The sequence below is a fragment of the Schistocerca serialis genome, chromosome 8 (assembly GCF_023864345.2).
Source record: "Schistocerca serialis cubense isolate TAMUIC-IGC-003099 chromosome 8, iqSchSeri2.2, whole genome shotgun sequence".
Lineage (NCBI taxonomy): Eukaryota > Metazoa > Arthropoda > Insecta > Orthoptera > Acrididae > Schistocerca > Schistocerca serialis.
This window is the reverse complement of record NC_064645.1, coordinates 360,376,197-360,394,236: the sequence shown is the minus strand read 5'-3', so window position 1 is coordinate 360,394,236 and position 18,040 is coordinate 360,376,197. Positions and strand designations below refer to the sequence as shown.

The following is an 18,040-nucleotide window of genomic DNA, read 5'->3' as shown; positions in this document are numbered from 1 at the left end:
TAAAAATATTGTATCAATTTGACATCTCCTGTCGATAACACTTATTACTTCATGAGTATAAAGAGCTAGTTGTGTTTCACAAGTACGATATTTTCTGAATCGGTGCTGACTATATGTCAATAAATCGTTTTCTTCGAGGTACTTCATAATGTTCGAATACAGTATATGTTCTAAAACCATACTGCAAATCGACGTTAGTAATATAGGCCTGTAATTCAGCGGATTACTTCTACTTCCCTTTTTGGGTATTGGTGTGACTTGAGCAATTTTCCAGTCTTTAGGTACGTATCTTTCTGTGAGCGAGTGGTTGCATATAATTGCTAAATGTGGAGCTATTTTATCAGCATACTCAGAGGAACCTCACTGGTATACAATCTGGACCGGAGGCCTTTCCTTTGTTAAGTGATTTAAGCTGCTTTGTTACATCGTGGATATCTACTTCTATGCGACGTCCAGTTCTCTGTGCACGACTCAGAGAGACCACTGTCAACGTACTTCCACACTTTCATTCATTTCCACCGATTTCTTAACATGGTCTGTTAGTTTATCCATACCATCCCAAAGTTTTGCTGAGCAGTTTATTTTGTGGGATAAGTCTGGGGAGAAATTCAAACCAATTACCTATTAGGAAAGTTCTCTCTATTGTTTATTTGAGTGTGAAAATAACATAATTCAAGTTGAAGGAAGCAACTTCTCAGCGACGATCGCATTTGTTGAATAAACTTTTTACAAATGCGATTTTGGGTGAGAAGTTGTCTTCTTCGAAGCTGAATATTTATAGATCGCCCCCTTGTCACTCAGTATAAGCAAGTTGAAAGTAAATTAATTACACGTGTGGATGATTTTGCGTGTGGACCTGTAGATCGTTTATCGATTTGAGAACACGATTTTGGGACGACTGTTGATTGTTTCAAGAACCAATTTTCAGTCTGCAGTGGAGTGTGGGCTCATATGAAGCATCCCAGCAGATTAAAACTGTGGCGGACCGAGACTCTAACTCGGGGCTGTTGCCTCTGCGAGCAAGCTCTCTACCGACTTTTTTTTTTTTGGTTGATCTCATTTTGTTGCTTCGTGTTCGTTATATTTGTTCGGGGCGGACGTTCCATGATTCTTGTTCGGGGCGGACGTTCCATGATTCTTGTTCGAGTTCATCGTTAATCCATGAACTCAGTTTTATTTATTACACAGGCCAGCTAACCCTCTGACCGAACACGCTGCCGGCGCCAGCTGAGCTACTCGAACACGACTCACGACCAGTCATCGCAGCGTTACTTCCGCCGGTTCCTCTTCTCCAGCTTTCCGAACTTGGCAGAAGTTCTGCTGCAGAACTTGCGGGACTAGCACTCCTGGAGCGAAGCCCTTTGGGGAGATACGGCTTAGCCACCGTCTACAGGATAAGCAACTGGTCAAAGTGAAGCTGTGAGGTCAGGATGTGAGTCGAGGTGGGGTAGCTCGGTTGGTGCAGGCACGGCAGCTCAGCGTGTCCAGTCAGAGGATTAGCTGCCTTCTGTAATATATATAAAACCCTGAGTGAATCGGACAACGATGAACCTGAACGGGTGTCATGAGATGTCCGCCCCGAACAAACGCCAACGAACAATCACGAACAAAATGAGATTAAAAAAATGAAAAAGAAAGAGAGAAAGAGAGAGAGACAGAGAGAGAGAGAGAGAGAGAAAGAGAGAGAAGAAGAGAGAGAAAAAGAGAGAGAGAGAGAGAGAGAGAGAGAGAGAGAGAGAGAGAGAGAGAGAGAGAGAGAGAGAGAGAGAGAAAGTTGGCGCGGCACTTGCTTGCGAAAGGCACAGGCTCCGACTTTGAGACTCGGTCCGACACACAATTTTTATCGGCCAGGAAGTTAACTGTTCTTATTTTAACCAAAGCTAACGTTAATGAATAGTACTACTGGCACCCCATTCGAAATATCGGAGTCGCCTACAGTAGGAATCGCCTACAGCCAACAGTACCTGATCAAGACCCGACGCCTTACGACTTTGGAGTGAATGAGACCGGTTAGTAGAATTTATAAAACTGTAAGATATTTTCCGATGCATTGATATCCAACTGCGAGACCCCACCACAGGGACTGCAGTTTCAATACAAATGGGACCACCATGGTGGACACAGTGTTAACATTTGTAGGAGAAAGTGTTTACCCGAACGACCAACGTGTGCTGCCACCTCTCCTGGACCCATCTGTGTGTCTTACTCTGCCCGACATAAAAATTTCACCCACTTCGTGTCGTATCGCCCCGCTGTGCTGTAGCGAAGAGCACGCACCCCCCCCCCCCCCCTCTTTCACTGCCGGCAGGTAGGCTAGCGGAATTTGTGATACTGTAATAACCGACGGCGATATTTTACAGACTTTCCGGCTGTTTCGCGAGTTCAAGGCGAGGCTGCGCAAACAATGAGAGCCGGTTTTTTCCCGCAGGGCGTGTTCCGACGCATTTACGGCGCCGAGGCCGCTGGCTCACCACGCCTCGCGCGGTGCAGTACATATTTGTGCATCGTTGCTTCACGCCGTACAAATCCTCACAACTCCGAACCGGCCGAGGATGGAGGGCAAACAGTTCGCCAGGCACGCCGGAATGCGAAAACGCAAATATTAACCCAAACTCCCGCCCGCTGCGCTAATAAAACGTAATCCGCCGGCAAACCTCCAAGCGCACGTACAGAACTCACGGCAGCACTAAATGAAAGAAGAAGAAGAAAAAAAAAAAGGTTGGAGAAAAACGTACTGAAGGAGAGAAAAGTACAGCACCTATTTTGATACCATACGGGAGATAATTATCCTAATTGGTGTAGCTACATTTTTTTCTTAAAATGAAGGTGATTGCGGTGCGTAAACTCAAGCAAGCGTTTTCTTACACTTCCTTGATTTCCCAGAGAGAATTTCAGAGCTCTTTCCCGCACGACGTGTCGTGGTCAGCTAACAAGATTTACTCCTTTTGCTCCACAGTCATGAAGTACAAAACAAAATAAGGACTGAATTTACAGATGTAAGCTGCCATATAACGGAAACAGTATGGCGTGACCTGTATGAATGCAACAGACTGTAATTTTTAGTTTTACTGCTAACATAACTGGATAAACGCTCTCTGCGACGTAACAACAGACTGGAATTTAAACTCTGCCGCATGCTATACGGCAACTGTTGCGAAACACTCATGTCCAGTGAGCAACCCACGATGTTTTTACCACTGTACAACTTTAACACACTGACCTACTTACGTGCCTTTGAAAACTTATGCTGTCACGCAGTAACCACAATGAAGTTCAAATCCGAAAGCAGGATCATTGAAGTACCAACACTGCACTGAAAGCACTTACTAGGGGACAGCAACATAGTGATAGAAGGTAACTGAACTGTGGATACGCTTTCTATTATTTATAACAACATCAAACAATCCACAATATACAAACATAACGAACATCAGAAATTTCGAGAACATTCCTGGCATGATGAATACTAAATACCAAATAACTGCTGGTGATTGGGTTTGAACTGGCGACCTGCAGCACGCCACGCTACCCACATTGCATGTAGTAGAGCGAAGAACTGTTTCGCAAGTTCCCATTGGAGCCGACTGAAGCACTCTGGATCTGCGTCTTGTCAATACTCCTCTGTATGGCATCGCTATCAGATCGTCGCCACGTCTGATTTTATGAGCCACCGACTGTAAAATCAAATGTGAATGTGAAAGTTTATACATGGGGCAAACAGTCAAACCCTTCTGGACCATATTCATAGTGGACGCTAACATAAGGGAGAATGGCAAATCTTCATCTAGTGCGAATGTACGAAACTAGAATCACATAAGCGCAGCATCGAAGAATCTTTGGAAGTGCTATATACTGTACAGAAGGGCAGATTAATGGACGCTCTATAAGAAATAAAAAGTTACAGTGCCTTCAAAAAAAACAACCAGAATACGTACTGAATGAACAAACGTATCAGAAAAACATTTTACAGATTGTTTTAGATATTTACTATAAGTGTGTACTTTAAGAGCCAATCTCTCGTCATTATATAACAGGGGGACTCAGATGAAAACTTTAAATATTTTTTTATTTATTATTGAACAAAACTGGACCCCAAGTTTATCATTTTTGAGAGTCCCCCTGACGTTCAAAAAACTTCCTCTAGCGGGTATAAAATGCACGGATTCCCCTTTAAAAAAGTAGCACATCATCGGAATGGACTTCCTTTCCTGCTATCGCGTGGTGGAGTAGTCCAAACTTGTGGTAATCACTCGATGCGAGGCATGGTAAGTGCGGCGGATGTTTGGAGTCAGCTGCCGTGGCACCCACCTAGCACACACTTTGCCAAACTTAAGACTTCATGAATTGTGTGCTGATCCACGACCAATGTTCAGATCTGCAGCTATTCCATCCACGACCACACGGCGATTTTCCATCACAATGGCTTCAACTGCTGCAGTAGACTCTGGCGGTCACAACGCGGTGTGCGTGACCCGGGCGCTGATCGTCTGTCACAGAGGTCACGCCATTTCCGAACTTTCTACTTCACTCATACATTTGCTGCAGCGACAGACATGCATCACCATGCTGGACCTTCGTTCGCCAATGGATTTCGATAGGCTTTGTACCTTCACTACTCAGAAAATTTATGACAGAACGCTGTTCATCTTTACGAAATTAGAATTATATATAAATACCTTCAGGTGCCGACGGGTGTTGATATATATCAACGGTGACAAGTGAAAATGTGTGCCCCGACCGGGACTCGAATCCGGGATCTCCTGCTTACATGGCAGACGCTCTATCCATCTGAGTCACCGTGGGCAGAGAGGATAGTGTGACTGCAGGGACTATCTGGCGCACGCCTCCAGCGAGACCCATATTCTTACCTTGTATGCCCACACACTACATTCGTAGTGCCCAACCCAACACACTCATTACTCGTAGAAGACATTCTTACCAAGCCCCGTAAGAGTTCGGGTAATATGCGTGCATCCGCACAGAAGGAGGAGGACATGGTCGGTATTGCCAGAACTACATAATTATATGGATATGGTGTCTGTTCTTTCAGACATGCCTCGCGGGAGGCGTACGCGAGATAGTCCCTACAGTCACACTATCCTCTCTGCCCTCGGTGGCTCAGAAGGATAGAGCGTCTGACATGTAAGCATGAGATCAACTGTCCCCGTTGACATATATATTAACGCCCGTCAGCACCTGAAGGTATTAATATATAATTCCTATTTCGTTCTAGACGGCTGCAGGTCATCAATGGTGTCTGCTCTTTCGGACATGTCCGAAAGGACTCCATATCAATGTAAGTTCAAAATGGTTTATGGCTCCGAGCCCTATGGGACTTAATATCTATGGTCATCAGTCTCGATGTAAGTATATTGTTCATCCTTGGTGCATGTCGCAAGCCGGCCAGCCATGAAGAACTTGTACTGTGATGGTGTTTCGCTTGTCTGTAGAATGCTGTGGCCTGTGGGGCATTCGTTATCACACTGGTAACAGTACTGTGAACTTAAGGAAAAATGGAAATGTCTATTTTTTACTTACACTTTTAAGGTTTTCACTTCTCCCCCTCGCATAGTACACTGCTGCACATGAAATGAAATACTGGCTAGTATCGGTGGCTAGTGTTCCTTGATGTGCATATAACTTTGTTACCTCCACCTAACGAAAAGCTGCATGTTAAATCTTTTAACAATACGAATGTCAAGAATCCACAAAATGGTTGTATGTACTATCATTCCTACTTCACATTGATCTGATTATGTTGTATCATGTTTTTAAATGCTTGAAAATGGCACAGAGCCGAAATTTCAGTCGTAAAAAAGAAACACTAAAAGATGAAAGCAAGAAGACTTGACTTAAAAAATAAATTTAAGTGTTAGAACGTCTTTTCTTGCAAGTATTTATGTAGTGTTTGACCTTATACGGAAGTGAAAAGTGGACAATAAAGAGTTCACAAAAGACAAGAATGTAGACTTTTGAAATGCGATGCTACAGAGGAATTCTGAAGGTAAGATGGGTAACTAATGGAGAGCTACTGGGTCGAATCAGAGACAAACTAACTTTATGGCACTACTTGACTAAAAGAAGCGATTTGTCGATACGACAGATCCTAAGGATTCACACACACACACACACACACACACACACACACACAGGGGATAGGCAAAATAATGTTAACAGTGGTAGTAATGGGTTTGTTTAGTAGTAGTGCACACTTCGCACTTCATATTTGCATTCAGAAACCGAGGTTGACGTAATGAAAGACCTAACAGAGTTGCAAAGTGGGCAGATTGGCGTAATGATTAGCTGGAGCGTCAGCAACCAAGACAGCCAACTTGTTGAATGTTTCAAGAGCAACTGTTTGAACAGTCATTACAGTCTACACAAAACATGGAAAGACATCATCGTGTAAACGTAGAAGTGGCCCCAAATCAAAACTAAAAGATAGAGATCGTCGTACGCTAACACGAATTGTGACAAAACAACACAAAAGTACAGCGGCTAAAGTGACTGCAGAGCACAATAGCCTCCTTCGAGACTCCGCATCTATCGACACTGTCCGCCGAGAACCCCATAAAGTGAATATTCATGGACGAGCTGCTATACCAAAATCATTAGTGACGACAACCAACACAAAGAAGCGAAAACATGTCAGGACCATAAACTCCTGGACGGCTGATCAGTGGGAACACGTCATATGCCCCGACGAGTCCACGCTTTCGGTATTTGCAACATCGGGCCGGGTTTGCATACGGACAACGCCAAAAGTAGCCTACAATCGCGATTGCTTGATTCCAACGGTTAAGCATGGAGGTGGACGTGTGATGGTGTGGACAGCCATATCACGGGACTCTGCTAGCCCCATCATTACTCTCAAAGGCCGTGATACAGCCAACGATTGCGTGAATATTTTAGGCGATCAGGTGCACCCTTATGACTCAAATGTTTTTCCCAAACAAAGCTGCCATATTTCATGACGATAACGCTCCCATTTGCACAGGCAGGACAGTACACTTGTGCTACGAGGAACATGCAACTGAGCTGCAGCGTCTTCCCTGGCCAGCGCAGTCCCCGGTCTTGGAACATTATCGAACACTTGTGGACGGTATTGGAGCGCAGACTCCAGAGCAGATTTCCGCCTCCCTCGTCGCTGAAGTAGTTAGAAGTGGTTCTGATCGAAGTGCGGCATAAATTTCCACTAGAGACCGTACGATCATAATATGCCAGTATTCCAAGAAGAATCGCAGCTGTAAACATATATTATAGGCTTGAATACAGAAAGCAAGTACAAACTGATGTACAGTCCTATATTAGAACAAATAAGCCCTCGGTCACAAATATTAAGTCAAAATTGACCAGGTTTCGACGCTACTATGAGCGTCGTCTTCAGAATTAGGCTGTTCTGAAACATATTAGGTATATAATACATTAATAAAATTAAAGTTTGTACTGACTGGAAAAAGATGCAGTACTTACAAGTCACACATTAAAAAAAAATCTAATCAGGAAAGGTGACGTCATGAATAGTTGTAAGAAAGATGGCGAGCCGCTAAGGGCTGCTCGTACTTTAGTGAACAAGGGTTGCAACGAGACTGAGGTGCCCACGTTGGAAAGTGTGGGCAAGTAAACATGGTGTTGCTACGAGCGCCGTCTAGTAGCCGCAGAAACAATTAGGCTACTGTACATTCAAAATTAAGACACATGAAATTGTGATGAAGCTGATTCAGGCATAACGTAAGCACTAATGATAATAGGATAAAGTTACCTATTTATCTGCTTTAAACAGAGATATATTTTGTAACGTAAAAAAACTTTAGTTATGACATACAAGAAAACAGCAAAGATGTAACAGGAAAACAACATTTCGGTAAACTGCATGAGGAAATCTGAATCAAAGATCAAGCAATGGCTTTATAGAGTCGAAAAAGTTTTTATTTCGCAGCTGCAGCTGTTCGTTGAGAATGAGGCCATCATGACGAGAGAGATGTTTGAAAATCTCCAATTCCTCTAAAACATCTAACCTATGACCATCTTTTCAGTATGCAGAATACTGTATCGCCTATGGCTTTAGGCACGTGTCCTGTCCAGTCGAGTCCAGTCCAGTCGACGAGAGAAGAGAGCTGGCAGCACTGTTGCCAGCTTTCAACCGCGAAGCACAAACGGCTGCAAGCGGAAATAATAGTCGTGTACAGAGCTCCAGCAACACCATAGAGGCGTTTAAAAATCGCGTTATGTGATTGCGAAGGTAAGCGTGGAAACTGCCGCGCCCAGCGCACTGCAGCTACCTGGGAGCTTCTTACGCCGACTCGACTAGGTTGTAATGTCTGTAGGGCTGAAGAGGGTAGCGCAGGGCCGACCGTTCTGGAGAGCTGTATCAGACCAGTCTTCGGGCTGAAAACCGTAACGACAACAGGGGAGGGGGGGGGGGGGGCGGGGGTGATGGGACATGGCGACAGGTCTCACTCTTAGAGGGGATCCACTGTTATGTGGTTTCTCAAAGTGTCGTCTAATTCAATCCCAGAGCGTGCACTGTCTCTCTCCTTCGAGATACGCCGAGTCCGCGCCGCCGTGCAGATCTCGGCGCTCGAGACAAACCCGCCGGCCCGTTCCCAGACAGCCGCCTCTTAATTCTGCCGCGTCTCGCTGAGCCTGCTATCGAGCCACTAATCGTCCATTTACATGGCCCGCCGCGGTTTGCCTCCACCCTAGCTGGCTAGCTCCCACCGGCCCGGGGCCAACTGGCCCCCATTACACTAATGTCCGGAATCGAAGGATTTCTTTAGCTCCTTTCTCCCACACGCAGCGAAGAACCCCTGGAGGCGGGTTTAATGCGCTGATTAAAATAATTGCGCAAGCACCGGTGAAACAGCAGCCCCGCGCCCGCCGCTGTATTATCCCGAATAATGGCGGCGTTTATCGGACGAGTAGTTCTTTCAACCGTGGGGGAGGAAACGGGCGAGAACAATGGCCCGGGCCCCCGGCGTGCACACGCGCCAGTGACTGCGGCCGCTGTTCACCAACGTCTCTCTCTACCGGTAAACTCTTGTTTACCATCAGCATTGTTGTTGTGATATACAATGTACAAATATGTCCTCACCACACCCAACAGGTGCCCGTCCACCTTGTTACTTTCAGTCCAAATGTGTGATAACAACTGTGCTAACTAAGACTGGGTGGTGCTTTTAAAGTTAAAAATTGAAAAAGCTCTTATATTTGTTACACGAGGGCGCCTGTAGCTATTTTAATCGAACCAGGTAAACGTACGTCTATTACGTCTACATGAACAGAGTGTTCAGAAAGTGTCGAATGTTGTGGGAGTGGTAGTACGCACAAAACACGAAAAAAGGTCTAATAAACACGAATCCAAGGACCAATACCATTTGAGACCTGTACGATTGTTCATAGTGGCTGAAAACGTGAGTGTCCAATATTGTGTGAGGTGGCAGCATACATCACAACATGAAAAAAAGGCCCTTTCTCATCGGTCCAGAAGCACATACTTTCTGCAACTTGTACCCTTGTTCACAGGAGAGGCTCAACCTCATGTACTTTCATGAAATTTTTTTTACAAGAAATGCTCAACGTTACGTCCGTCCAAGACAATGCATCCCTCTACCTTTAGGAGTAAGGAATCACGTACTCTCTGAAATACACGCAGTAGTAGTAGTAGTAGTAGTAGTAGTAGTAATTGTAGAACTGCTGGCATGAACTGAAGACGCGATCTTGCAGGGACTGAACATCGTCGACTGGAGTGACGCAGACTAATCCCTTCAAATGTTTCCATATCCGAAAATCTAGGGGATTAAGGCTGGGGAGGGGGGGGGGGGGGGCGGCAAGTGTGAGACCTACTCGACCAATCCAGCGGTCCTGAAATGTCAGCGTCAGACGTTCACGCACACTGCGGATGATATGTGCTGGTGCGCCATCGTGATTAAACCACGTCTGTAGTCTTTCCTCATCATCCAACAAGGTAAGCAATACGTTAACACGAAACTCGTGATGATGAGCTCCATTTAATCTTTGTCGTGGGATTTATGGTCGCAACTCCACAGGGAATTTCATCAGTCCACATAAGCAGATTATGGAAGTTCACAAAACCATCTCTTGCCAACCCCGCCTCGTAGGTAAATAAAATCTTCCAAGAAGAGAGTGGACCTGCAAGCATACGCCTGCAAGAGCCGTTAACACAACTGCTGTTTGCTATGGTGGCCTCCTTGCCTTAGTGCCTGGACGTGCTGAAGATGGTATGGATACAGCAATTGTTCATGTAGTAGCGTCCACGCCAAGTCGATGACCCATGCTTTCTGCCAGTCGCCGCATATTGGTACTGGAACACTATAGTACGGAGACGTGCCATAGGAATAGCCCAAGGCTAACACAAACAGAGTACAATAGGCAAGAACCAAACAAAGAAATCAACCAATATATAGAGAACGTAACAGACAATGCGCTGAGGAAGAATGTCGTTTGTCGGACATGGACAGTCTGACGATGTTAATCTTAAGCAAAATTATAAAGAGTAAAGGACAACCAACATGATTTGCACAGACACTAAATTACCTCCAACAAGCAAACATCAATGTAGTGGACACACAAAACAGGAATTTATTTAGGAAGAAATTCAGAAAATTGTCTTCATGGATGAAGAAGCAAGAGAAGGGAAAGAGCCTCGTAACATCGAACATTTCCGGAAAGAGATTAGAACGTATGAACAGATGTGGGAGAAAATTAACAAGAATGGATGCTGCAATAAGATTAATGCAACTTGCTCTGCAACAGAGCTATCCGAATAAATAAGTAAAATAAATCGAACGGAGCGGGAGTACAATACCTGTGTATGGTAACTGTTCTGCTTCACGCAAACTAATATTCGGAAGTTTAGCGGAAGAAATCACAGGCTTCTAACGCTCATACCTATTGCTTTCTACACACTATATAGTAGACGATACTGTAAGTAGTCACAACGGACTTCTTCCTTTTACATTTCAGGGTTTTATTTGCGTTTTTCCATCCAGTTCATCTTTAAGACTTGCAACCGGGAAACCGACAACTAAAGAATACCGCTCAACTCAATCAACACGAAACACACATTCTGCACTGCCTTGAAGACAGGCACAAGCACAACCAGCTTTCTTCACTACGTAAGCAATTGCTTCCTGTCTCTGCCTTGTATGTTTTTGGATTTCTAGCCCGAAGCTTTTGACCCAGGTCTCGCCTGAACCACAGTAACGAACTGGTACAAAAACAGTCTCATTCTTCCCTGCCAGCCTCAAACATTGTCTGAAGTAATTTCTGCATTTTATTTTGGTCAGTACTAAACAAATGAGTCACTAGTTTGGTGCGAAGCTTTCTTTCAGTTACTCATTCACGTAAAATGCTCAGTAGCCTTTGTTCTGAAATGCCTACCGGTGCCTAAGCATCACTACGATACCGAACATTTTCCTGACGTATTCATTGTAGTTGCATTTTGAGCGCTCTTCAGTGGATTATTTTGGAACACGTTAAGACTGCGTTAGATTTCAGATGCCTCTTTCTTAAATGTTGAAAATGATGAGTCCGAGTTCTTAGGAAACGTTCACAAACTTTGGATGAATTACAGTTTGCATTAACCCATCACGAACAGAGAATGAGGGTACATTATTCATTCCTCATATGCGGAGAAGACAGCCGCTGACGACCTAAACTGGTAATTTCTTGCTGAAATTGCATTCAATAGTTGTAATACTTGGAACTCACTTCTATGCTCTGTTAGCAGCTACACGACGGGGACACTTGTAATTCCAGAGGTCGTGGCTTCCAAGTAATATTCTGAATCTCACAAATTGCTAAATGTGTCAATCATTCCAAATTTTTCTGAGAACGCGAAAATGTGTGTGTACATCAAGTAGAACAGCCGACCTGTTAAGAGGGAAATTTTAGCCAAGTTTCTGCTTTCGTTGCAAAATCTGTCTGGATTTTTAAAACTGTGCACTATTTAAAGTTCGGGGTATTTTTCGCTGAGAGATGTTCAACAGCAACGCTGATTCTTTAACTCTGTCGGTTACATTTCCTCGCGTATGTATGCAGCTGAATCTCTGTTACATCGAGGCATTTCAGAGTGTAGTCGTGTAGCAGAGTAGCTGGTAAAACCAAACAAAAGGCTTAGAGAGAGCAGATGGGCCAGTTACTAAGTGAATGAAAGGTAGAGCATTTCGGCGATCAGGATTGCTTGCGTCAGCTTCAATGTCTGAGTTATTACACGAGAACGAAGATTTCCAGGTTCATCTTACGATAGTAATTCCTTGGGCCAAGTACTGCCGACCGTTCCTGGTTAGCACGCTGTTCTCTTTGAGGTAATGTCAGTATTCCCAAACTGAGAGCCCCCTCCCCACTTGTCTTCGAACTATTCCTCCCATGTCTTAAAACAGCTCTCGTCCCTCGCGGTAAGTCAGGTATGTTGACCTATAAAGCTGTGCGTCGTATTATGCTCGCGAAGGTGGCGATGACAAGATTTGGGTTTAGCCTGTAGAACAGCTAGATCTTTAGCAGCTGTGCTAAACAAGCTATTGAATTAGTTACATACGCTATTTAATTATTTGTATCCGCTGTTTTTGCGTGGTGCTGTGGGATGCTTTCCCGAAGTAATAACCGCTCGCAAAGTTCTCGGGCGTTGTGTCGGGTTTACGACCTGGTTACTAACGTTCACCAGGGAAACATACACAGATAGCTACCATTCCTAGCAGTGGCACTGATGTACGGGTGGCTCAGAACTGAAGGCCCATTAGTCTGCCCCCGGCGATATCTAAAGTCACTGAGTGTCCACAGGTAAAAGAAATGTGTGTTACAAAGCGTCAACGCTGAACAACTGGTATCACCTGTGCAGTTTTGGGTTCTGTTGAGGAACTCGCCGCAGCAACAGCTGCTGCGTCTTTTGAGAGACGCGATAGGCGTTTTTGAGCGTTGGGAGGCCTGTAACAGCGTGTGGCTCGGTGGCCTTCGATACAATTTTATTGCACTCGTGGGGTGGGCGTGGGTAGGTGGGAGGTGTTACCGACACCACATCTCAGGTTCGTCGATTCCTACCTAAGAAACAATGTTTAGCCTTGGCGACGGGGATGATCTGTCCACAGCAAGGCCTATCTTAGTGGGAGTACCGCACACGTCCCTCTATGGCCCCCGATGCTGCAAAGAGACACTGTGTGTACGCAGCATTGCAGGCGGACGACAGCGCACTCCAGGCTCGAACTACTGTAACACACATGGTGCATCGTTACCAACAAATGACATGCGATGTCTACGAAGTTGGGCAACTAACAATAACTCGAGTGCGAGGTCGCAAAGGGTCAATGATGTTTACGGTATTCGATACTCCACATATTGTCTACCACGCAGCTCAGTATTGGCTGCTGATGGCAAGAGGGGCGCACTGGAGGTATGCAATGGTAAGCACGGCACGAGGTTACGGAGCGTTGTTGAACTGCTCAGTCGACGAGTAACTCACAACACTGCTACGATGCTAGTGGTGTTGATACAAAGCAGAAAAGTGACAACGATAAACGAATCAAACGTGGCGTTACATTTACAACAACAGTTGCCGAAGTTGGCATTTCGTCAGAAGGGAACCCAGGGAATTTCGGAGAGTGGGAAGAAAAGTAGCAGATGAAGTATTAGCGTTTCTGTGGACGGATCATCCTCTAGATGTTTGTTTTTTCCGTGCCTATAAAACATTATCGCACTAGCCCCTTGTAGGGTAGCCAGTTTCACGATAATCTCCACGACAGCGTGTTTCGCTTTCGGTTGCATGGCATCACATTCCACACGCTCTCATCATCCCGTTGCACCAATATGATTCTCTATGCATTCATTAAGAGTGCATATCTAGCTAAACGTCCTGCGCAATTTGTAACTGCCAAGGAGTTCGCCTTCGACCTTGGTGGCACGAATCTTTGCGATCACTGTGGCGTGCCATTTTTCATTCAGTGTTCATGGTTCAAGTTAATGATATGTTTTGAACGTTTCTTCAACGTCGACGATGTCCATTTTGTGAAGTGTAATACATACATCCCGTACAAGGTCTGCGCCTCCCGGGCACTCATTTTCTGTCGCCCTCCTGATGGGAATGGTGAGTTATTAACAGCTAATATTTTTCCTGCCATAATTGTTGACACAACACTTCCAAATGAGCGTTATTCAAGACTGAATTTACTACCTCGCGCTCAAAGGGCTTCTTGTAAGTAGCAATCTCAGTTCAACGCTGCACAAAGGTTCTCTGGAAACCAAGTCTAATAACGCTGTACCACAAAGTGGCTCGATCAGCTGCGGGAGTGAAGTATTCTTAGGATCAAAACATTTACTAGAAATGTAAATAAATTAATTATAACAAACGAGAGAACGCATTGAAACCTCAGAAGCTTAAAATCTACCAACATAATTAGGATATGTAGGAACTCCCCAAGGCACATGTACTTAGAAAAGGCAGCTACAACAAAGTAGTCGTACCAGAAGATGACGACCAACTGCCTAGCAGAAATACTGTGTAGTTTATACAATTTCATTCGACGCAATGCTTTAGTACCTCTCAAGCCATTTTTCTGTCGAAAGTTTTGCTTGAATTTATCATTGTTGTTCGTGGTCCGAAAATGTCTTACGAATTTTATAAAATTTGGACGTCTCTTAAAAGTCACATCTGTACTTCCAGCAGCAGTTGGTGTGGGTTGACTGCTTTTCAGCTTCTTGCTATTACATTCATTTGTCAATGCGTTACTGTTACATTTTGTTACAGTGAAAAGCCCATTCAAAACAATGTTTCTGCTGTGTATGCCAGTTAAGCTGGTCATGTCAGCTGCTTTGTGGGAGTATGTTATAGACAGGATGTCTCAAAAACAATCATCCGATTTGGTATCACTATAGGTCTGAACGTAATAAACATATACAATGAATTTTGTTTTTTGATGAATGGGAAACTCAAAAAATTTTCTTTCTTATCTTTCCATAGGTGTTCAACATGCCCCCTTGAGATACACGACATATGTAAACGCGGTATTCAGACTGTTCCCACACTCCAGTGAGCTTGTCTTGAGTTACAGCTTCCACATATGCTGTTATACGATGTCTTAATTCAGTCATTGTTGTTGGTAACGGAGGCACACAAACAGCGTTTTTTATAAACCCCCACAAGAAACAATTATGTACAGTCATGTTCCGTGACCTTGGAGGCCAGTAACGTAAGGTTGAATCATTTGGTCGAGTGCGACCGACCCATCGTTCAGCACTCCGTTGATTTAAAAATTCCCGCACTTCCAGATTCTAGTGTGGCTGTGTCCCATCCTGTTGGTAAATGAAGTCGTTCGAATCAGTCTCCAGCTGTGGGAAAAGGAAGTTCTCAAGCATATCGAGATACGTGCTTCCTGTAACAGTAACTCTCGGCGAAGTAAAATGGACCATACACCTTTTCCCGTGAAACTGCACGAAACAGATCAAATTTTGTAGTCACTCTCATGTTCGACAACTTCATGTGGTTGTTCCGTACCCCATATTGTTACGTAATGACTGTTCACTTTTCAATCTAAATGGAATGTTGCGACGTCACTAAAAACGCTAAGCGTGGAAGAAAGCTGTCATCCTCCATCTTGCCAAGAATGAAATTACAGAACTCCACACGTTGTTGTTTGTAACCTTCACGAAGAGCTTACAGTAGCTGAATTTTGTATGGTTTCATGTTTAAACTCTGACGCAACACACGCCAGACGGACATCGGGGGCATGTTGAACTGTCGAGCTGCACGGCGAACGGATTTCTGCGGACTCTTTGTGAAAGTATGGTGGATGCGTTCGGCGTCTGTGTCAGACATTCGGGGACGGCCCGGCGATTTGGCTTTTCACGAACAACCTGTTTTTTATCACATCGTCTAATGCTCTGTGCTGTAGGATGATCCGCATCACACTTAGTACGAAAGACACGTTGAACGGTTATTACTGACCCGTACTGCGCAAAACGAAGAAAACAAAATGCTCTCTGTTGTCTCGACAGCATTTTTACTAGAACTGAAGTGTGGCCACACTGCTGCTACCTAGCGGGAACAATGTGAAACTTGAGTTCGTTTGCTCTTTCGAAGAGCACGTTGTTTCAGACACATAACTATAACATAATATTTATCATTTTTTAAAAATCAAATTATTCTTTTTGATACAACCTGAATTTCTGACACAGTGAACGCGAAAACGTATACAAAAACATCGCTCCAACTAGCTGGCATAGCCAGAGGAACGGGACCCCGCTGTACAAAATAATCTATCGAGCTGCGGGCTCTTGAAGGTCGAACTTTCCGTATGTCTCCACTATAATGAACAACTAATTCTTCACGAGTGAGTCATGCATTTATCCGCTCACTGCGAAATTCAGTAGCGGCGTCCAGACGGCAGGTCTGCGGAGGAAGCTGCCCCCGTCGTGAAGAACTGTCCTCTTATCCGACCGCAGTAGTTGGGGGGGATTAGGAGGAAGCTTCAGGAATGAGGTCGGCCCGGTAATCTGGTTGCGCGCTGCTGGCGTCTCAGCGCCGCGCAGCGGGCTGAATGCGCGTTTCAGGTGGCTGTTAGCGGAACTCGAGGCGCGAGCTGGGCTACAGCAGCTAGCGGAGCCGGTACTCACCCCTGCCAGAGTCTTGATGTTATGCAGCGCATTCTGAGCGTCCAGCGCCGACTTACGCGTGAAGAACGTCACGAAGCAGCAACCTGCAACAGCAACAAAGACCCTGTAAGGGCGACTGATGGGAAACAAGCACGTTTGCTAAGCAGAGGTAGAGGAGTGGGGGGGGGGGGGGGGGGGGGGGGGGGAATTCCCCTACTCTGCCTACCCAGCCTCAGAACAAACCGAGCCACCACGAGCGTGTATTCGCACACTAGTGCGTAACAGAAACGTTAAATATTGTTAGAACGTTGCAATTCGTTCATAGACTAGTGTAGAACAGTGGTTCCCAACCTGGGGATAAAATTGAAGTTCCTGGGGGTAAAAACTAAACGATTCGATTCTGTTTGTCATGAAACTAAATTATCTTCAAAAGATCATTACTATCGCCACAATTTTATAAGACTAATACTGATTATACAAGTTATCAATAATTAATTTTTCTCAATTAGTAGCATTAATGCGGTGGAGGTTACAGGTTCCCCCTATACACACATACTGTGTCCCATTCATTGCTGATGATGAAACTGAGCTATATACGTAACAAATGCTATTGCAGACAGTACCTGTAGCAGTCTAGAAATTGCTTCATTACTCACTTCAAAATCGATAAATGGACTGACAGCACGATACAGCAGTAACTACGTAAGGGCTCCTACAGCCCTGTACACACCACTACTACTACTACTACTACTACTACTATAGTATTAACAGCCTGAGGTCCTCCAGTTTCTGCCAATTCAGAAGTTAGGAGTGCAGCAGTCAAGTGATTCAAGAACAGTAAGATTCGTGCACTCATTTTAGCTTGGCTGATTTTAAATGGCGCTGAAGTGTGCACGTCAAGCAAGTGCCACTATGCAGAGGAGTAACGCAGGGGAAGTATGTTTCGTAACATGTGTCTACCCTCCCCTCACTGTGGATAGTTAGCTTGCTTAATCTGCTAAGGAATCGTGGGGGAGTCGTGGGTAGTACTGGGATGCACTACGAATTCCTTCGTCATTTATTCTAACAACCCCCCCCCCCCCCCATATATATATTACACAGTATAATCATCATTTTAAAAATAACAGTGTTCCAAGAAAAGTCTTTAATTCTGCAGTTTAGTTAGGTGCTGAAGTTGGTGTTAACGTGGAGGAGGGGGCTGGAGAGGGGAGCCAACAGATGGAAAGTGGGGCGGGAGTACTAGCTAATGTCCGATTCCATTCAGGGGTAATGGCCAAAGAAGATTGGGAACTACTTGTGTTGAATGATGTAAATATAAGAGATACTAACTTTGAACTAAACTCGGTAAGTAGTTCCCACAAAAATCTCTGTTTTTCGTAATTTTTACAGGCGACAGGGAAGAGAGACGAAAAGTTTAAATTTGGAAGATATGCGCTTC

At 44.7% G+C, this 18,040-nt stretch overlaps 1 protein-coding gene across 17 annotated transcripts in view; it reads right to left on the bottom strand.

Annotated features, from left to right (window-relative positions):
* LOC126416640 (CUGBP Elav-like family member 2) overlaps positions 1–18,040 on the bottom strand; it is a 764,867-nt gene that overhangs the window by 438,471 nt on the left and 308,356 nt on the right. For all 17 annotated transcript variants that reach the window (XM_050084411.1, XM_050084416.1, XM_050084409.1 and 14 more), the window contains exon 3: positions 16,624–16,706. In XM_050084411.1, coding sequence (XP_049940368.1) covers positions 16,624–16,706 — 83 coding nt within the window. The remainder of the gene's footprint in view (positions 1–16,623; positions 16,707–18,040) is intronic.